We start from the raw sequence: 19,941 nt of genomic DNA, 5'->3' as shown, positions 1-19,941 counted from the left end.
GTCCTAGGGCAGATCACCCCGCCTAAGATGCACTGGCCTTGAGTCATGCAGGCCCTGATATGGAGTTGCCAATTCATTCCCCAGAAGCAGAGGCTAAGAAGCACCCTGCACAGATGTCAAGAGGAAAGGTGGCTTTATGTCGGACAGAAAGCTTCAGCCTTGCCAAGGCACACAGGATTGAGGCTGGGACTAGCCCAGCCTCATGACCTTGTGAATCCAGTCCACAAACACAGAGACACGCATGAAGATGGCTGGCCAGCGGGGCCGTGCACACACTCGGTTGGGGATTATAATTCCCTGCAGGACCCAGCAGTCATGAGTAAAGCAGGCAAGTGGGCCCCCGTAGTCACCCTGGTAGGTGCAAGAACTGGTGAGGGGGGCCTGGGCCGTGGCAGAGACTAGCGCCCTCAGGGGTGAAGCAGTACATTTTCAGCTGGCCAGGGACCCTGCCACTGACCTCACAGGCTCCCACAGGGGCCAGCAGTCCTGCAGTGCACATCTCACTCTCCCGTACGCGTCCTCGATGCTTGACATTACATTCCTGGTTGGAGATGACATTCAGGAGGGCTATGTTCAGGACTGTGTCGTCCCCTGTACCTACAGCGAAGGGAATGAGAAGGAGAGGGTCTGCAGGCAGGAACCAAGTTGGGGCCTGTTGGTCTGGAGAAGTCCATGCCTCTGTGCTGTTCTCTTACCTTTGGTCTCACCCCAGCCTGCAATCTCACACCTGGTGCCTGGAGGCACCACATACCGCTCAGGGGGCAGGCAGATCAGGGCCACACGCTGGTTCAGGATCACGGGTCTTGAGCGAGAATGAGGGCTTTCAGGGTCTGAGGCTGCGAGGCCCAACCCCACCTCACAACCTCTTGACTTCTCACACACCTCTCCAACTTGAGCAGAACAAGCTGGGAACCAGAGGGCCCGCAGACCATCTTGGCCATTGGGATGCGCTGCAGGTCTGGCTCCCCGGGCTGTGGGTCCTGGAACAGGGTGCCCAGCCACACCTCATAGCCCACGAGAGATGTATGGCTGAGAGAGAAGCTCTGCTAGATGAGTTGAGACTCAGGGTCTGCTGCCCAGCGCTCACCTGGTGACTTGCCAGGGAAGGTGGCTGAGGGGGAGATGAAGGCGGGGGGTTGGGACTGGGTCCCCAAACCTAAGGGAGGCTCACCAGGAGGAGAAACACTGCCGGGCAGTCAGAACCCACTGCTCCTTCACTAGGGAGCCTCCGCAGAAGTGCTGGCCCTGCCTGCAGGAATGCGGGTTAGGAAATGGTCCTGAGACCTAGGCTGGACCTACCATCTCCAGGTGGGGGCAGTTTCCCACCCTGCTACTGGCACAGGCAGAGCGGATATAGCTTCAGCCCATCTTGGGGAGTCAGGCAGTCATGCCTCACCGGTTGCGCAAGCTGACTGTCCAGGGTGAGTTCCCAGGCTGGCCCCCGACCACACGCAGCTTGGAGCGCAATGGGTCCACTCGCGTCACTCTTTTGCCACATTTATCAAACAGCACCTGGTCTGGGGGACAGAGTGTGCTGGATGAGACCCCCTACTGGATGGACCTGGGGGTGTAAAGGGGCCACAAGGAACGCCTGACCCAAGTCCATACGTGCAGTCTCCAGGATGGACGGCTGTTGGTCATCATCTGAAAGATCCAAATTCAGCATTAAGGGAGCCAGCCTTTGGCAGTGGAGGCTGAGGGCGGGGCCGCGCGGTACAGTTCCCCCGCGACATGGTGCTCACCACAGCGCCGCAGGGCACAGTAGTCGAATGGAGTACCCGGGTCCGTGGTGTAGCACCAGGGCCCGTGACTATCCCCATCTGGGTTCCGGCAGAAGTTTTCCTCCAGGGGCGCGTGTGGGGCAGAAGTGTGCTTGAACCTAGGCGGAAGAGGGGAGCAAGATCAAAGGGTAACCCCAAGCACTCGCAGTGAGATGCCTAGGTTTGTCACCCGAGGCGTTGGCCTGGGCGGGGCCTGTGGCCTGGGTCTGGGAGGTGCCAGGTGCGCGGACAAGCTTACTGCGGCTTGTGTGGCGTCTCAGCCGACCAGTTCTGACACCGGATGCCCTTTCGGGTCTTGCTAACAGAGCCGCGGTACAGTTCCCCCGCGCCATGGTAGCAGTCTGCGGTGGGCGGACAAGGGCGACCGTCAGCGGGTTCTCGCCCCAGCCCTCTGGCTCCGTGCCTCCAGCCCCAGCTTCGGCCTTACCCTCGGGCCGCACGTCGTCGGTGCAGCGCCGGATCTGGTAACAGAAGGCCATGCGCATGCCAGGCCGCGATGTGAAGCACCAGGGCGCCTCCGATCCGTCGGGGTTTCGACAGAAGTTCTCCCGAAGGTCCCTGAGCAGGCACGCTGCTCAGCCCAGGTGGGTCCCAGCCCGCCAGCAGGAGCCTCAATCCAGCCTTCAGCTTCTCCCCAGGTCTCGCCTTCCTTCAAGCCCCGCCCGGGACACCCCCCTCAGGTCCCATCCCCAGGAGTACCCAGCTGCCACCGGCTGCCAGCCAACTCACTTGCACGCATACTTTTCCGGCGCAAAGCGATGCTGATGTGGGAGCTGTGCATCCCAACGCTGGCAGGGCACGCCCGCGGCGGTGGTGTTGGCTGTGCCCCGGTAGCCTTCGCCTTTCCCGCGGAAGCAGTTGAGCGTCGTGGCTTCCTGGTTCGGCTGTGCCTCGAACCCTTGGATGGACCGTGGCCGGTCGGGGCCGGAGCCGGAGCTGAGACCCGGTCGCGGGCTGGTGCGGAGCCCCAGGGTCTCTGAACCCCCGCGGGGTCACGCCTAGCCCTGCCTCTCGCCCCCAGGCCACGCCCCCACGTATCCCAGGTGCCCTCCCAGGCCCCGCCCTCACGCTGTACCGCAGCGGGGGAGGTCGCAGAACTCTCTCTCCATCTGCGGGTCTGTGGTGTAGCACCAGGGCCGCTCCGAGCCGTCCGGATTCCGGCAATAGTTGTCGTCCAGATTTTTGTCCAGAAACCTGGGGGCGGTGGCCGGGCGTAAACAAGAGCCTGGTTGGTACTCCCGTCTGACCCCATCCACTGGGCCTTCTATCGCCCCGCCCCTGGAGGCCTCGGCCCGCCCCTTGCCCGCCCTCCTCTCGCGCCGAGCCCGCCCCCGCGTACTTGCTCGGCTCGAAGGGGTGTGGGTGCGGGTGCTGCAGGTCCCAGCGTTGACATTCGCGTCCTGACTCGGTGCTGTCCACTGAGCCGCGGTAATCCTCACCATTGCACCAAAGGCAAGCGGCTGGAGACACACGGGGCCGATGGGTTCGTGGACGGGCGTGGGCACGCGCCTCCCGTCCCAGGCTTGACCCGGAGCCGCTTACCCTCCTGGCAGGACTTTATGCCGCAGCTCTGGAAGCGCACGGCAGGGTCGGTTGTATAGCACCAGGGACCTCCCGGGTCCCTGTCCGGGTTGCGGCAGAAGTTTTCCTCCAAGCCGTTCCGGAGTGTGGGTGTGAACCTGCGAGAGCAGCAATACAGTGAGTGCTGAGGGGCAGGCGCCAGGCGGGCAGAGGCAGAGGGAAGCTGCTGCCTGTCTCACTTGTGGTCATTGGGAAACCTCTGGCTCCAGTGCTGGCAGGGTAGGCCACCCACGGTGATGGCCACAGTGCCCCGGTACTCGACCCCGGTGTCCACGATGCAGGTGCGAACATAGTCTGGGAGCAAAAGACCCAGAATCAACAAGGCGGGAGACCTCAGCAGCCCTCTCCCCAGCGCACCCTTCGCAGCCACTCACTTTTCTTTTGGAAGAGGTCACAGCGCCCGGAACGCTGCAGTCGTGTATGAGGTGAGTGCTGGGTCCATGGCAGCAACTGGCAACCATGGCTGCTCAAGTTGTAGTGGAAGGCCCTGGGAAGAAGGGGCACAGGGTCACCAGTGCCCAGGTTCCTCTCCCTCCAGTCTTATCGAGGCCCAGTGGGCACTCACCTGCAGTCCAGGAGGGGCCCACAGCGGCCTGCACACTCCTCAGCATTTGCCACATCTTCTTGCCAAGGCCTGGGCCCCCCTGAATGTAGCAGGTGTTGCAGCTCCGTACCTCGAAGCACCTGGAAGTCATTCAAGGGCGAGCGCTGCCCTGCAGGGTGGGCATGCGAATCAGCACGTGTATATCAGCATGTGCATACTTTATTCATTCAGGAGATCAAAATAAAAGGCCTCTGGAGTGGACCCTGTGATCCCTTCAAGGGTCAGACCCCTGTACTGGATGGGAGGAGCAGGCTCAGACATGACTGTAATCACTAGCGCACCTGTTTAGTGGGCAAGGCACTGGGCTCAGCTGTAAAACATATACTCTGAGCTCAGTGCATGCTGGTGCTGGCCCTATGGAGCTTATGCCATCTCATTTCTCACGTGAGGATGTGAAGGCTCAGAGCTATCTTATTAACAAGGCAAAGGCCCAACCTAAGCATTCTGACTCCAAGTGTAAGTTCTAACCAGCATAAGGGTAAATGCTGAAAGTGTTGGTCGCTCAGTCCTGTCCAACTCTTTGCGACCCCATGGACTGTAGCCTGCCAGGCTCCTTTGTCCATGGGATTCTCCCAGCAAGAATACTGGAGTGGGTTGCCATTTTCTTCTCCAGGGGATCTTCCCAACCTGGGTCTCCTGCATTGCAGACAGATTCTTTACTGTCTGAGCCACCTAACCAGCATAAGGGTATATGCTAGGTAGAAGGATTAGGTCTGGCTCATAAGGGATAAATGCCTGCATGTGTGTATGTGTCTGTGTGGTCCTAACACTGCCTCAAAGCTACAGCAGACATTTCACCGCAGGCCTGAATATCAGGCAATGTGTTTGTGTTCCTTTGGCTGCCCAGCTCTGTGAAAGAAGCCAAGGTCACTCACTGCTACAGGCTCAGTAGGAAAGTAAGTTCCCGGCTCAGATAGCAGGATGGGCCTGGGCCGACCCCTTTCTGAAGGCAGATGGGGATCAGGGCTGAGGGGAAGGGCACTTACCAGGGGCCCCTGAGAACCGTATCAGAAGCAGCAGGAGTGGCAGCCACCCCATCCTCCTGGCTGGAGGCTGCACTGTGACCCACCACAGCCCCATCCGGGAAGTTGTGAAACCTGTCCCTACGGGATTGGGTGGCTCTGTCTCCACACCCCCACTCTAGGCTCGCTGGGATCTGACCTGAGACCCAGTGGCAGTAATGGAGGTGGTGCCAGGCCTCAAGCCCCCTAGGTGAGGTACAGGGGTCCTCACTCTGGCATAGTTACCCCCAAGAAGTCCTCCCAATATAGTGGGCGGTGTTGGAAGGGTTCACTGGGGACACTTGAGGTGCCGTGGGGTGGGGGTGTGCGGCCCCCACAGTCTAGGCCCCTCTGAAGGGAAGGGCTGTGTGGATATGCTTGCTGCCAGAGGCCAGAGTTCCAGCCTTAAAGTGGTGATATTAAATTTTCCTGAGTTTCAGCTTTCCCTGTAAAGTGGAGAAAATTCCCTGTTGCTTTGATGACTGATGGGCTCCCACGGGGGCAGGTCTGCCCACGCCCCTGTCAGCAGAGCCCAGGGAAGCTCTCCTCGCCCGGCCAGAGGTGCCATCCCTGGGAAAGGTGAGCAAGGCCACGCGTCTAGCCTGAATGGAAGTGAGGGTGACAGGTGGCAGAGACCCTTGGGAGGAGCAGCCTTTCGGACGCCCTAGCGGACCTTTGGGCTGGATCTCCAAATACGGGCAGGAGTAGAGAGATAGGCGGCCAAGGTCTCTCAGGACACAGCGTTAACGGCACGGCTGGGCCAGGAGCTCCTCCCGCGCCCGCGCAGGTGGGGGACGGAGGCGAAAGAGGCTGGGCGGTGGGGGCGAGGCGGCTCCGGGAACATCCCGGCTTGGAGGCTTCAGAGGGGGGGCGCCACCTAGCCGAGGCCGGGCGCGGGTCGGTGCGCGTGCGCGTGCGCGGCGGCCGCTCGGTTTGGCCACGGACGGGCGCCGTAGCCGAGAGCTGGGCAGATGTTGTGAGCCGGGACTCGGCGGCGAAGGCTAGGGGGTGAGTGAGGGGCGGCCGGGCTCCGAGATGGGCGGGCTTCCCCGTGGCTCCCCTTGCGTCCCCGGCCCGTCCAGTTGTGAGAGTGCTAGCCGCGCGAGGGACCGCAGCCTGTGGTGCCGGACTCCGGGCCGGAGCTGGCCTGGAGGGTCCTTCAGAGCTTGGGGCCGGGACGGAGGCGACTTGGGGGAGACTAGCAGTGCCCTCGCGTCCTTGGGGGTGGCTTCGATTCCGAGCCCGGAACCCTCGGCGGGGCTGAACGGGACGACGTGGCAGGGAGCCCCCGGACAGAAGTCAAGGCCCGCCTCGCACCTGGGTCCTCAACACCTGACACCGGGAGTGGGCGTCTGGAAGCTTTGCTCATCGGTTCCGCGACAACGTCTAACCTGTCAGGCACCTGCTCTGTGCAGAGGGCCGGGGGTGGGCGGCAGGGCAGGGAGTCGCCTTCCTGAGGGGCAGGCGTGGTGGGGACTGGGAGCGGGCAAGAGGGTGTGGCGGGAGCAGAGGAGCTGTTTGGGGTGAGATAAGAGAGGAGTTCTGTTTCAGGCATTGCTGGCGGACTAGGCTCTAGACCCGCACCGACTAGTAGAACTTTCTGTGATGATGGCAATGTTCTTTATTTTGGGTGTGTAGTCCAGTAACCATTAACCACATGGGGCCACGGAAATCCTTGAAACGTGGTCGCTTTAATTGAGAAATTGATTTTTAAATTTTTTAACTTTTCCCGACCCAGGGATTGAACCCGCATCTCTTAGATCTTCTGCTTTGGGAGGTGGGTTCTTTACCACTAGCACTGCCTGGGAAGCCCTCTGAAACTTGAACTGAAATTTAAAGAGCCTAGTCAGTGCTATGTTGGGTAGCACAGCTCTTGATCAGTGAGGCACCAGCGACTTAGTGCCCCTTCGGAAGCAGCTGTAGCAACACCATGGTGTGTGAGGGACGAAGAGCAGTGGGAACAGTGTGTTCTGTAATGAGGGCAGGGGTGCTGCTGTAAGGGGATAGGATGCTGTGTGTGTGAGTGGGGACAAGAAAACTTGCAGACCTTTGGAACAGAGAAGGGAGGAGGATCCTGGAACTGAGGCAGGGGGTCCTGGCCTTGGATGTCAGTAAGACTTGCAGCTGGAGATGGCACCAAGGCCTTTGGATGGTGGACTAGGTGTAGGGTTCTCTCTTCCACGTGTGAACCCAGCGTGGCTGATAGCCGAGAAGGATGCAGGAGCTCTGCTCCTGGGCACCTCCCTTTGGACACCTGGGTCTGATTTCCCAGTGGGTTGAAGCATTCGTTAATAGTTCGGTTTAACAAACACATATCTGGCATCTGCTCCCTGTCGAGGCCTGAGTGAGCACTGGGCCAGGGTGGGGTCTGTCCTGCCTTCAGACTCCCACCCACCCTCGTAGGAAGTGGGAAACCCCTGCTTGGAGGGCCCCAGGGTCTGGCAGAGCGGTGAGAGACTTCCTGGGTTGATGCGTGTGTGAGTGCCCGTGTAGCGGCTTCACCTGTTCCTAGGCCTTCCTGACACCCCAGGATTGAGGTCAATATGGGAGCCCTTGGCTTCCTTCAAATAGACAGGCTCTGCCTCTGCTTAAGCCCTCAGGACTACAGGCTACCCACAAGAGATGAAAGATGGCGTCCAAGGAGGGCGGCATGGCTTTCTCGCGCAAGAGCTACAAACTGACCTCAGATGCTGAGAGATCCAGGGTCACAGGTAAGGGCTAGCAGGGCAGGGAGGAGGCTCCCAGTGTTGAGGGAAGCAGGAAGAAGACACAGAGGCAAGCATGTCCCAGGTCCATTGAACCCCAGGCCCTCCTGCAGCTCCCTGTACCTGTGAGCCGCCTCTTCTCCACCAGCAGCTGTGGAGCAGGGCACCACCGGGACTGCTCCTCTGGCCTCTGTGCTGGCAGGGGCTGGGAGCCACACTGACCGTGTGTCCCTTCTTCTTTCTAACCTGTGGCCCAGGTATCGTGCATGAGAAGCTGCTGAGCGACTACCTGCACCGTGTCTTTGCCTCTCCTGATCAAGGACCCACGGCAGCCACCAGCAGGTATGGCCAGATGGCTCTCCCCTCCCTCTGCAGGGCCAGACCAGAGGCAGGAGGTTGGGGTGTGGGGAGGGAGGCTGGGCTCTGGGTAGGCTGGCTTGCGTTCCATCCTTGCTCTGCCCCTCCTGACTGTGAGACCTGTGGCCCAGAGAGTACCAGAGTCTTTGCCCTGGCGGTGCTGGTACCTCCCTTCTGAGGGAGTAGCGGAGGTCAGGGGCACGGTGCAGGGTTAGTCCTCAGTGTGGCACTTCACCCCTGCTCTACACGCAGTATCTGGTCTGTGTGCCTCTGCCCTTACCTCCAACGCACCCTGGCCCTCTGTAGCCTCTGCTGGATCCATAATATGCAGACTCCACCAGCCCTTTATTCCTTGTACGTTTAATGTATTTAAGTTGAGTTTATATCCAAGTTATAAGTGCAGTTTAGCAGCAACTTGTAAAAGCAAAAGCATCTGCCATCTTCTTCTAATATAAATGATCACGGGTGATTCCATTTTGTGTTCTTTATCTCATAATGTATGCAGGTTGGATTTTGCCGTATGGGAAATTTGCTTAAAATTTTTGTCACTGTCAGTTTCTTTAAAGTTATTGAGGAATAAGTGGCATGCCATAAACCGTGTATTTAAAGCACACCATCTAGTAAGTTGTGACACAGATAACCTGAGAAACCATCACTGCATGGACATACCCCCAAGAGTTTATAGGAGATTTAAATCCTGTTTTTGTCATCAGAGGTTATTCCTGAATGGTTTTCTACATGACAGATTGATACTGGTGGGCATCTTTTAGGGCCAGGAATCTGCCTGAGCACTGCCCTGGTTTAGGGGGGATTTGGTTTTTGTAAACAGTGCTGTGTGAACGCCCAGGGTTGGGATCACGTGCCTGGAGTGTTTGAATCTCAGTCACTCGTAGGACTGCTGGTGAATTTCTTCTTCAAAGGGTTCTGAACATTCTTCCTCCCTGCAGTGAGGCACGGGTGTCCCTATGTCTCAGCCCCCTCGCCAGCCAGCCTTGTTCTGTCTTGCACGGTCTCTGCTCACTGGCCAGGCCCAAAGGGCCCCCTCTTCCATTTGAGCAGCCATGGTGGCCAAAGGGTTTCCACTGGTGGAGGGCTGGGGCCCACCTCTACCCCAGCCCCAGTCCTGGCCTGTCCCCAGGCCACCCGATCCCTCCCTCATGTGACAGCAGAAAGGATCCTGCTACCACTGGCGCCGCTGTTGCCAGGAGTGAGAGCAGGTGGCGGAGCCGTTAGTCAGTGGTGGTGGGGACGCAGAATTCTGGGCCAGGACCTGGGCAGGCCAGAAAGGCCAGGCCAGGGCTGAGGGTGGCCAAATGGGAGGTGCTGCAGGCATTCACTGAGGCCGAGTCTCAGACTGCCTGCCCGCAGCTGCTCTTAAAAGCAGGCACAGGACTGGAGCAGCCCTCCCAGCGGGGCCTGTAAGAAGTGCCCTTGAGGAAGTCTGCTTGATCTGTGGGCCCACTGGGGGTGTTAAGAGACAGAGGGGCTCCATCCTTCCATGTTACTGGCAAGGCACCCTATTGCACAGCTGCCTCCTGGCCTTGACCTGGGGCTCCACAGCAGTTGGGAGGAGACTTCGTGAGTCTCTCCTTCTTGCAACTCAAGGTCAGTTGTAGCTCAAGGTGTGGGAACATACGGCCCCTGGGCCTGGGCTGAAGCTACCTAGCCAGAGAGTCAGTGTGCTGGCCCATCTCTGTGCCCTTCCAGGGCCTGACCTCTCAGGCGGTGAGCAGGGTGTGACCTGGGATTCGACATGGAAGAGCAGGTGCCAGCAGTCTGCGGGCTGGATCCGGATGGGCCTCGGGCCTCTGCTCCTAGAGCCCTGCTAGTTACCACCACCTCATTCCTGGCTATTCTTAGCAGCTGAGCTCAGGATTAGCTGGCCAGCATTAGGCAGAGCTCTTTCTCCTCTGGGCATGTGTGCTGGGAGGATGAGGGGGCCACTTAGACACATCCTCCCGGCCCCTCTGACCGGGGCAGGTGGCCTGCCGTGTGCTCTCCTCTCCTCTCCAGGTGGGTCCAGGACACAGCCAGAAGCTAAGAGGGCTGAGCCCTGCATCCTCCTAGGACATGTCTCATTCAACACACAGGCTTCCCTGGATGGGACTACAGACCTGGGGTCAAGGACTGGACTAGCTGGTCTTGGTTACTGAGCATCCTGGGGTTCTGCGCTTCTCCCAGCCCTCCTGGCCCAGGCGTAATCAATAAGCCACCTTCAGGAGTGGGCAGGTCCTGGGCTACCCAGGGAGCATTATTTCTCGGACTCTTCACAGCATCTCTGACATATAGCTATTGTTCCATTTGTACAGATGAGGGGATTAAGGCTGAAGGAGGGCTTTTCCTCCTTCTTTATTTTTTTCAAATCAGTCTTGCAATGCCCCAAGTTTAGTGGATAACCCAGTCTTCTGACCCCCAGCACCCCAGAATGTGGGACCGGCACACCCCTTGTTCTGGAGTCTGGGCAGCCACCCTCCTCAGCTCAGGAGAAGGGGACTGGGAGAGGGGTTTGGTGTCATCTGGCTGGTTTCAAGGACTTGGGGGCCCCCTCTCAGCCTCTTGCTCTCCCCAGGAAACCCCTGAACTTCCAGAACCTGCCAGAGCATCTGGACCAGCTGTTACATGTGGACAAGGAGGAGGAGGAGAGCCAGGGTAGGTGACAGCGTAAATCTGGAAGGGGCTTCGGGGGCTGGGTGGGCCTGGGGGGCTCAGTGCCCTCTCTGTGTCTGCCTGAGCCTATGCCCGGCCCAACGCCTCACCCTCTTCTCTGCTTTTCAGAACAGGTTGAAGGGCGGCTTGGCCCGTCCACTGTGGTCCTCGACCACACAGGTGGCTTTGAAGGGCTGCTGCTGGTGGATGATGACCTCTTGGGGGTGAGCAAGGGCAAAGCATGGGGCCCCAGATCCAAGCCCTTCCTGATGTGGCCCATTGAATCCCCAGCCCCCAAACCCTCCAGACAATAGCCCCGAAACACTCTTGGTGTGACCCCAACCCCAAGGTCTTCCCAACACAGCCCCCTCCCATCACGCTTCCAGCCCAGGATCCCTCCTGACCCGGGCCTGGGCCTTTCCGCCCTGTTCCAGCACGGTTCAGCATTAGCTATGACAGGTGTCGCCACCAAGGCGAGCCGAGTTGGCATGGGACTGTGCTCCCTTGGGGAGGCCCCCTGTGTGCCCGGGAGGAGGCTCACCACCCCTTGCTCCCCACCCAGGTGATTGGACACAGCAACTTTGGGACGATCCGCTCCACCACGTGCGTGTACAAAGGTGAGGCCATGCTCCTCCATGGCCCAGGGAGTTGGCAGGGAGTTCGAGGGCGCAAGCCTCAGACAGGAGGCAGTCTTTGATTCCCTGCCGGGTCTGACACAACTCTTTTCAGGGAAATGGATCTATGAGGTGCTCATCTCCTCCCAGGGGCTCATGCAGATTGGCTGGTGCACAATCAACTGCCGCTTCAATCAGGAGGTACCGGCGGAGAGGGGCCCCTCCCAGGCCTCAGCAGGGCTCAGGCAACCCCCCAGCTCAATGGGGTCCATTCAGGACCCTCACCTGGACTGCCCTCTGGAGGAGGACCGTGTCCCACCCCACCCCAGGACACCCCAGCCCCGAAAGCCCTCCTGCCTTCCCTGAGGGGATCAGCCCCCTTCAGTAGAGCCGTGTGGGTCCAAGGCTGGTGCCTGGCGGGCTCTGGTCCTGCCCTTCCCCACTCCCCGGACCTCACGGACGGCTCTACCCTAGGAGGGGGTTGGAGATACACACAACTCCTACGCCTACGACGGCAACCGGGTACGCAAGTGGAACGTGACCACGACGAACTACGGGAAGGTGAGGCCACCTCACCTGCTGCCACCTGCCCTCTGCCCCTCCCGCGGCTTGACGCGGGCAGCAGTGAGGGGGTGGACGGCACCAGAGGCGGCCCGGACTCAGGTCCTCTGTCCTGCAGTCAGTCTCCCCTGGAGCAGTGCAGACGCAGGTGAAGGGGCAGTGTGGGCAGGGCCCTGGGCTTCTGCTCATCTGCGCGGCATCCTCCCCTGGCAGGCGTGGGCGGCGGGGGACATTGTGAGCTGCCTGATCGACCTGGACGAAGGCACTCTGTCCTTCTCCCTGTGAGTCTCCTCTCCGTCCCCAGCGCTGGCCTTGGGGCACCCCAGGCTGCCCTCACGGTCCAGGCTACTGTAAGGGCTTTGGCTCTGGCAGCTGGAGGGCGGGCAGCCCTCACAGAGGTTCACGGGTCCCTTTCAGCACCTCCTCCTTAGCCCTGGCTCACAGGCCCTCCTTTCTGCTCCAGGAATGGTGTGTCACTGGGCACCGCCTTTGAGAACTTATCCAGGGGCCTGGGCATGGCTTATTTCCCAGCCATCAGCCTCTCCTTCAAGGAGTCTGTGGCCTTCAACTTCGGCAGCCGTCCGCTGCGATATCCTTTTGTGAAGAAGGCTGTGGGTCGCTTGGGTGCGCTTGAGGAAGCTGGGAGGGGGGCTCCCTGTGGGCTGGAGGCGGCCCTGCTGCCATGAGGAGTGAACGGGGTATGGCTTAGGTGAGTGTCAAGGATGATGCTTACACTAACCATCGTTGCTTCAGTTGAAGAGTGAAGAGAATGACGTGGCAAGAGAAGTTTCAGTCCACAGAGAAAGGGGAGGGAGCGGTGTGGTGCAAACTAGGCAGTCTGACCTCGCAGCCCTGCTCTGGAGCCCAGGCCCCACCCCAGGGGTCTCGGTGGGAGCGGTGGGCTTGCTGAGCCACAGAGCAGCTGTTGCTGGCTTAACTCGGTGGTACCTACCCAGTGGCGGGCTACCGGCCCCTGCAGGACCCGCCGAGCACCAGCCTGGTGCGGGCACAGAGGTTGCTGGGCTGTTTCCGAGCGGTGCTCAGCGTGGAGCTGGACCCTGTGGTGAGCCGGTGTCCGGGTCAGGTGGGCTGGGGGCTTTCTGCGGCCCTCCGCCCCTCACTGTCCTCTCCTCCCCGGCATCCCCAGGAAGGGCGGCTGGTGGAGAAGAAGAGCTCTGAGTGGCAGTTGCAGGGCCAGCCCACCATCCTCCTCACCCTGGCCCACATCTTCCATCACTTTGCATCGCTCCTGGTGAGGGGATGCGAGGGAGGGGATAGGCCCAGGCTGAGGGCTGGGGTGCTGAGGTGTGTGAGGTCCAGCCACATCACCTGGCAGGGCCCCCATTACCAGAGCTCTCAGACCTCAAGGACATCATGGGGCAGCGGGGGGTGGGGAGGAGGAGATGCTTCCAGCTGAGGGTATTGGGCTTTCTAGAAAAGATCCAGGGGTGGTGACATCCCAGGCCAAGGGAACATCCTGTGCAGAGCCCCAGAGGGGCCGTGGGGCAGCGGCCTTTCCTGTGTCTCCGTCAGACCCCGGCAGGGCTCCTCCATGTCTTAGGGGTCCTCCAGGGGGCCCAGGAGCAGAGTTGGGTGCGGTGGGGGCAGCCTGAGTGGGATAGAAGGCCGCCACCTCACCAGCCCCTGGCCCTGGTGCAGTGCGAGGTGTATGTGGTGGAGGCCGTGCTCATGAGCTTCCTGCTGGGTGTCGTGGAGGCGGGCCCCCCCGAGCAGGCGCAGACCGTGGTGCACCACGTCCTGGACCTCCTGTGGCTCTTCATGGAGGTGAGGCCAGGATGGGGGAGGTGCGGGGAAGTGTTGGAGAAGGCCGCGTGGACGGCTGGCCTGAGGCTGCCCTCAGCGGCTCGCCGTGCAGCCTGACCCCCTTTTCCAGGACTACGAGGTGCAGGACTGCCTCAAGCAGCTGATGATGTCCCTGTTGCGGCTCTACCGCTTCTCGCCCATCGTCCCTGACCTGAGCCTGCAGGTGGGAGCTCCCGCCCCAGCCCTGAGCCCCCTGGGCCTCTCGCGCCCCCTCTGAGCACCCTCTCCCCACAGATCCACTACCTGCGGCTCACCATCGCCATCCTCAGTCACGAGAAGTCCCGCAAGTTTCTCCTTAGCAACGTCCTGTATCCTCCCCTTGCTGCCAGGCAGGCTAGCCCTGCGGTGCCCGCTGGGGTCAGCAGAGGCCCTGGGAGGGCGGTGTGCCTTCAGCCAGGGCTCCCCACAGAGGCTCAGGAGGGCCAGAGCCACCTTGTTTCAGGACTCAGCCTTCCAGCACTTTCTCTCCAGAGCAGGGAGGGTAGTGCTACGCAGAGGTGGGTGAGGTGCCACCCGTGCCTGCGCTCTTCAGCCAAAGCATCGCACTTTTATCTGTGGTCCATGGCAGGTGTTCATGTGAGATCTTACGGAGTCAGCTCTTGTTTCCAGAAAAACATGGAGAACCGCAGGAGTAGGAAAGAGAGCGTGGTTTCAGGCCCCTGGCTGGGAAGCCTGTGTCGGTAGCTGTCCTGTCTCTCTGGGGTCCTCAGCCTCTAGGAGGCAAGAGCAGATGGAGAGGCCACAGCCCTCCGCCCAGCTGTCCCAGCATCTTCTGCTTCTGTGACAAGCCGTGATCGGGTGCTTGCAGGGAATTGGGCGGGGAATTGATAACCACAGCCCTTTCTCAGGGCAGACAGGCACATAGCAGCCACGGGCCCCTGGGAGGGAGGTGGTCAGGCTCTGGGAGGGCTTCCCGGGGGGACTCGCGAGGGTGTCCGGGGCCCTGGAGGTGAGCGGAGCTCTGCCTTGACGACCACCAGCTTCGATGTGCTGCGGTCCATCGTCTTCTTTTACATCAAGAGCCCGCTGCGTGTGGAGGAGGCTGGCCTCCAGGAGCTTATCCCGACCACGTGGTGGCCCCACCGCTCCCCCAGGGAGGTGAGCGTGCCTGAGGCGGGTGGGCGTGGTCTCAGCAAGGGCTGACCCAGGCTGTCTGGACCACCTGCGCTTGGCACACGGGGCCGCTTCCTAGTCTGAGGACTGGAGCAGGGCTCTCCTGGGTCCTGGGTGAGTCTTGCTGTCTCAGATCCCCCTGCCCCTGCCCAGGGCAAAGAGGAGGTGAGGGAAGAGACCTCTGAGGAGAGGCTCCGGCGGCGTGCCTACGAACGGGGCTGCCAGAGGCTCAAGAAGCGCATTGAAGGTTGGCCCCCAGCCTCGGGCACTGGGTGGGGATGGAGGATTTGTGTGCAGGTGTACTTGGGGCGCTTGGTGGAAAGCATGCTTAGGTGGGACACAGGGATCCCTGGTGGTGGAGCCCTGATCCAAAGCTGCTCCCCCCGTCCGTCTCTGGGAGCCTGGGGCCTGGCCCGGCCTGAGGGTGTCCTGCTCCCCACCCCACCCCCAGTGGTGGAAGAACTACAGGTCCAGATCCTGAAGCTGCTGCTGAACAATAAAGATGACAATGGGGTGAGTGACTCCCAAGCCTGCCTGCGTCCCTGGTGGGGAGGGTGCCAGACGGGACCCAGAGACCCAGAGGGCAGGGCTGACACGGGCCCTGTGGCAGGGTGCAGGGCGCAGGCTGGGATGCTCCGCTGGGTCCAGCGTGGGCCAGCGTCCTCAGCTCCTCACAGCCTCAGCTTTCCTTTCCCCAAAGGGTGAAGCTTCCAGGTACATCTTCCTGACCAAGTTCCGAAAGTTTCTGCAGGAGAATGCCAGCGGCCGGGGGGTAGGTATCCCCACCACGGCCCCCCGGCTGTGTTGCGGGGTTTGCACCTGGCTTCGGGCACTGTCTGCTCGTCTCCTGCTGCCCTGCCCTCCCCACTGAGTCCCGGGTCCCAGGGCAGGGCCTTGGATGAGGAGCAGGCTGGCCTCTGGGCCGCACAGACGCGTGTCTCACACCCGTGTCTACAGAACACGCCCATGCTCTGCCCCCCCGAGTACATGGTCTGCTTCCTGCACCGCTTAATCTCAGCCCTGCGCTTCTACTGGGACGAGTACAAGGCTTCAAACCCACGCACCTCCTTCAGTGAGGGTGAGTGTGGCCTGGGCCCCACGTGGCAGGCACTGGGCAGAGCTGGGCACCGGGCAGCCCCTGGGCATTGGCTGAGGCCAGGGCTGGGGGTGCTGTCCCAGGCCTCCTGCCTGATGGAGCCCTGCTCCCTGGGGCATAGTGTTTGCTCTGATGGTCCCCAGCTTTCTGTCCTCCACAGGCCCCTTTCCTCGGTCCTTGCCCACCCATCCTTTCATTGGGGATGCCTTGGGTGGGCTCTGAGGTGCTGGGGGCTCTGCGTTTGTGTGGAACAGTCCTAAGGCTCAGTGGGAGCAGTCTAGATTGGGGGATCTCCCACAGGGCTGGGTCAGGGCCCTCTGATTTTCCCCTGGGTGATGCACAACCATGCCCCCTTCATCCCAAGCTGTGCCGTTCCTGGAACTGGCCTGAAACGGCAGAGGCAGGAGTGGTAGGGGAAGGCTAGTCAGGTCGGTGGCCTAGGCCAGGGGTCCTGCTGGGCTCTGACTGCTGGTGTGACCTCGCAGAGGCCTACGTCCCACCCCAGATCTTCTATAATGGCAAGGTGGACTACTTCGACCTGCAGCGCCTCGGAGGCCTCCTCTCGCACCTTCGGAAGACGCTCAAAGGTGCGCTTGGGCCCGTGGGTGGTGAGCAGGGCAGCTCCTGAGCCAGCCCGCCCTTGACTGCTGAGCTGCACTGTGTCCACCAGAGGGCGCCCGAGCTTCCCACCTGCTCAGCGGGGAAGATGCTGCTTTCCCTCCTCTGCCTCGGGCTGTCGTCTAGCTATTCCTGCCCCTGCACCCACCCCAGAGGAGGTCTGGGAGCCCTGTCGTGAAGTCCAGGGCTGATGGATCGGGGGAACCTCGGGGTCTTGGTGAGGGGTGGCATGGGGCGAAGTGGCGCACGTTCGCTGCTTGAGCTGCTTTCGAGGGTGAGCACAGGCGGCTCCGGTGCAGAGCCCTGAGGGCATGGTGCCAGCGGTGGCAGAGGTGCCAGCGGTGGCCCAGCACGGCCTGGAGAGCTGTGCCGGAGGGGAAAATGAGAGGCGGGAAGCGGTGGGAGACGAGGCCCGGGAGGCTGCAGCGGAGTCTGAGGGCCTGTGGGCTACAGAGTCACTGGAGGCTCCTTCGGGGACAGGGGTAGCTTCGGAAGGTCCTGAAGCAGAGGAGCAAGGTTGGGGTTGGGAGTCTGCATCGTAAGAAGCTCCCTCTGGACTCTGGGATGTGGAGGGTAGAGTGCAAGGGCCCAGAAAGGAGACAAGGGAGCAAAGTCGTCCAGGCAGCAGAGGAGATGTGAGGACGTTGGGGGGGAGAGGAGGGGTCAAGGATGACCCCAGGCTTCCTGCCAGAGGCTGTGGGGTTGAGGCCCCCTCAGGAACAGGAGCTGCAGGAGAGGGTAGTGCGGTGTGTTTGAGGGCCCAGCGATGCAGCCGGGACGAAGGCCTGGTCTGGAGGCGGAGCTGTTATGTCTGGCTGTCAGAATAGAGGTGGAGACAGGTCTGCAGTGAGGCCGGGACAGCTCTGGATCAGCTTCAGTTTACGGAGAAGGACAAGGAGGAAAGTCAGAGGAGTAGGGGGGCCCTGGACAGAGTGAGGTCATGGAGATAAAGACAGAGGGAGTGACGGGAGAGCCTTCTGCCTCATGCAGCAGGACTTGCCCCACGAGACCCAGGGCCTTGGGGTGCAGAGTGAAGGCTGGGTTGGAGCAGGTGGACGGCAGGGTGCAGGCACCATGGTCAATGTGATTCTAGCACCCTCTCGTTGCCCTGAGCAGCTCCACCTGTGACCCCTCTCCCCTCCACTAGCCTGAGAGCCTTCCTTTCCTTCCTCCTAGATGACCTTGCCTCCAAGGCCAACATCCTCATTGACCCGCTGGAGCTCCAGGCGACCACCATGGATGACCTGGATGAGGATGAGGAGCCAGCCCCGGCTGCGGCCCAGGTGCCGCGGTAGGGGCAGGCGGGGGCTTTGTGTTGGGCTGTCCCTTTAGCATCAGGGCTGGAATGTCACACAGGCCATCTCCCCATCCGTGCCAGCAAGGAGCTTGTCACCCGGCAGGGTCCCGTGCTGTAGGGGAGGCATGGAGGGCCGGTGTGTGGGAGGGCTGCCAGTTGCTGAGGTGATACGAGACCCCGGGCCTTGAGAGGCACAGTGAATGCTGGGCGGGGGCAATTGGAGGACGAGGTGCAGCCGTGCGGTAAACAGGGCCCCGTGGGGCCTATCCAGCAGCCCACGAGTCAAGGGAGCCCCGAGCGGGCCCAGGCCCTGGGATCGTTGAGTGGAGTCTGGCCTCCTCTCTCCACCGCAGCGCCCCATGCAGGCCTTGGCCGTGGGGGGCGCGCTGCCCCTGCCTCGGCCCGGCTGGCTCAGTTCTCCAACCCTGGGCCGAGCCAACCGCTTCCTCAGCACCGCAGCTGTGAGCCTGATGACCCCACGGCGGCCCCTGAGCGCCTCGGAGAAAGTGAAGGTCCGCACACTGAGTGCAGAGCAGAGGACCCGCGAGGACAGTAGGTGCCAGGCAGGGCCGGGTGGGGCCCCCCTGACCGAACCTTCTGTCCTGTGAGACTCTCGCACGCAAAGCCAAGTACATCCATTCCCTCCTGGTCCTATGGCCTGGCAGCATCTCAAGGGTATGGGAAGTGCATTCTGAGGGCGGGAGATCGATGCTACAGAAATAGGTCCTGGAGGCAGGACCTTCCCCACCCCCACCCGGCTCCCACATTCTCCCTGCAGGTCCCTCCTGGGGCCTGAGCCCAGGCCACGGGTGAGGGCTCCCTTCTCCTGCTGCGAGGCCCCTCCTGGCTCCATAGGCTTAGACAAGAACTGGAATGGCCCTGACCCTGACCCTGACCCTGTCCTTCCCCTGTTCCCTAGTCGAGGGTAGCCAATGGAATGAGGGCCTGCTGGTGGGGCGGCCCCCTGAGGAACCTGAGCAGCCCCTCACCGAGAATTCCCTGCTGGAAGTCCTAGATGGCGCCGTCATGATGTATAACCTCAGTGTGCACCAGCAGCTGGGCAAGGTCTCGCATGCGTGTGTCACGTGTTGTGTTTCTGCGTGCGTCTGTGTGTGCCATGAGCCCACTTTCTGCAGGGGTGCCTGGGCACAGCTGTGCATGTGAGCATACGTCACAGCAAGACTAGTGTTTCTGCCAGTGCCCTTTGGGCCTGACCCAGTTGATTTCTGTGGGAGGGGGCTGTCCTCCTAAGGTGACGCATTTGGTGGGGCTGGGGTCCGGGCTGTGTGGAGAACCCTGTGCGAGGTGCCCAAGGGTCCCCCTGGACGTGTGGTGTCTGCTGTCCGGTGCTCTAGATGGTGGGAGTGTCCGACGATGTCAACGAGTATGCGATGGCCCTGCGGGACACAGAGGACAAGCTCCGCCGGTGCCCCAAGCGGGTAAGGTGGGCGGGCGGGTGGAACTTGGGGAGAGTGGGCTGTGGAAGAGGGTGGCTCGCTCGCTGGGGGTCCCCAGGGAAGCCCATAAGGGAAACCTGCTCCCTGCCCCTGAGGGCTGCCCAGCAGCTCCCCTGTCCCCACCCCCCGCCCAGGCTGGCCCACGGCAGTGAGAGTGGGGCCGGCAGCAGGCCCAGGTCCGGCCTGAGCCCTGTTAGTGAGCTGTGGCCTGTGCCAAGGTGCCCGCAGCCGGCCACTAAGTGCTGACGCACACCCGCTCTCCTCATCAATTATGGATTCGCCCCGAGTGCTTGCTCGGCCACGTGCAGCGTCAGCAGCAAGCAGGGCCTGCCACCCCGCCTCCCCTGGAGTCCCTGTGCCGTAGCTCTCCAAGCTGGGGACCAGAGCCATTCCCTGTCCAGGCAGCCCCCGGCCCGCACCTGCCTGCCCACAGAGCCCAGGCCTGTTCAGGGCAAAAGCAGCTGCCAGAGCTGCAGTTCTAGCCTGGCATTCCTGGGGGGTCCCCACCACAGGCTCAGCTCAGCCCCACGTCCATGCTCTAAGGGGCCCCGAGGCCCTGGCTTGCCCAGGCCCACCAGCAGGTCAGACTGAGGAGGGTTTTGAAGAGTGGAGCCTGGTCCACCCCGCCCTGTGCCTGCCCCGGGCACAGTGGGCCCTGCCAAGCTGTGTGGGTCTAGGTACGGGGC

At 61.5% G+C, this 19,941-nt stretch overlaps 2 protein-coding genes across 14 annotated transcripts in view; one reads left to right on the top strand and one right to left on the bottom strand.

Moving 5' to 3' along the window:
- Positions 1-116: 116 nt before the first annotated feature.
- On the bottom strand, positions 117-5,058 carry MST1 (macrophage stimulating 1). Of its 5 annotated transcripts, none has more exons than XM_042236210.1 (18): positions 4,953-5,058; positions 3,928-4,075; positions 3,737-3,849; positions 3,542-3,656; positions 3,324-3,460; positions 3,121-3,241; positions 2,857-2,975; positions 2,511-2,735; positions 2,209-2,339; positions 2,020-2,122; positions 1,743-1,879; positions 1,609-1,644; positions 1,397-1,512; positions 1,172-1,249; positions 883-1,029; positions 696-802; positions 458-597; positions 117-351 (listed from the first exon to the last, which is right to left on the bottom strand). In XM_042236210.1, exons 1-18 carry the CDS (start codon positions 5,044-5,046, stop codon positions 190-192), a joined length of 2,229 nt encoding a protein of 742 aa, XP_042092144.1. In that variant the 5' UTR covers positions 5,047-5,058; the 3' UTR covers positions 117-189. The 5 variants fall into 5 exon arrangements, with proteins under 5 accessions (XP_042092144.1, XP_027813431.2, XP_042092147.1 ...); XM_027957630.2 differs by having other exon boundaries at positions 1,397-1,517; positions 2,511-2,679; XM_042236213.1 differs by having other exon boundaries at positions 1,397-1,517; positions 2,511-2,679; positions 2,850-2,975; positions 3,125-3,241.
- RNF123 (ring finger protein 123) overlaps positions 1,883-19,941 on the top strand; it is a 29,494-nt gene continuing 11,435 nt past the window's right edge. The window contains exons 1-26 of one of the 9 annotated variants that reach the window (XM_042236205.1): positions 1,883-2,365; positions 3,335-3,787; positions 7,561-7,678; positions 7,930-8,014; positions 10,599-10,678; positions 10,805-10,899; positions 11,238-11,292; positions 11,405-11,490; positions 11,764-11,850; positions 12,064-12,131; positions 12,314-12,439; positions 12,799-12,913; positions 12,998-13,102; positions 13,510-13,635; positions 13,745-13,837; positions 13,909-13,982; positions 14,655-14,772; positions 14,941-15,034; positions 15,239-15,300; positions 15,488-15,559; positions 15,745-15,865; positions 16,369-16,470; positions 17,678-17,784; positions 18,152-18,350; positions 18,718-18,863; positions 19,154-19,237. In XM_042236205.1, coding sequence (XP_042092139.1) covers positions 7,597-7,678; positions 7,930-8,014; positions 10,599-10,678; positions 10,805-10,899; positions 11,238-11,292; positions 11,405-11,490; positions 11,764-11,850; positions 12,064-12,131; positions 12,314-12,439; positions 12,799-12,913; positions 12,998-13,102; positions 13,510-13,635; positions 13,745-13,837; positions 13,909-13,982; positions 14,655-14,772; positions 14,941-15,034; positions 15,239-15,300; positions 15,488-15,559; positions 15,745-15,865; positions 16,369-16,470; positions 17,678-17,784; positions 18,152-18,350; positions 18,718-18,863; positions 19,154-19,237 — 2,382 coding nt within the window. In that variant the 5' untranslated portion in view covers positions 1,883-2,365; positions 3,335-3,787; positions 7,561-7,596. Of the gene's footprint in view, positions 2,366-3,116; positions 5,179-5,407; positions 5,547-5,906; positions 5,976-7,560; positions 7,679-7,929; positions 8,015-10,598; positions 10,679-10,804; positions 10,900-11,237; positions 11,293-11,404; positions 11,491-11,763; positions 11,851-12,063; positions 12,132-12,313; positions 12,440-12,798; positions 12,914-12,997; positions 13,103-13,509; positions 13,636-13,744; positions 13,838-13,908; positions 13,983-14,654; positions 14,773-14,940; positions 15,035-15,238; positions 15,301-15,487; positions 15,560-15,744; positions 15,866-16,368; positions 16,471-17,677; positions 17,793-18,151; positions 18,351-18,717; positions 18,864-19,153; positions 19,238-19,941 lie in introns of those variants that run through there. The other 8 variants (XM_027957627.2, XM_042236204.1, XM_042236209.2 and 5 more) reach the window with 8 other exon arrangements.

Source organism: Ovis aries, chromosome 19 (assembly GCF_016772045.2).
Source record: "Ovis aries strain OAR_USU_Benz2616 breed Rambouillet chromosome 19, ARS-UI_Ramb_v3.0, whole genome shotgun sequence".
NCBI classification, from domain to species: Eukaryota; Metazoa; Chordata; class Mammalia; order Artiodactyla; family Bovidae; genus Ovis; species Ovis aries.
The sequence above is the reverse complement of the archived record's forward strand: the minus strand, read 5'-3'. Positions and strand labels throughout refer to the sequence as shown.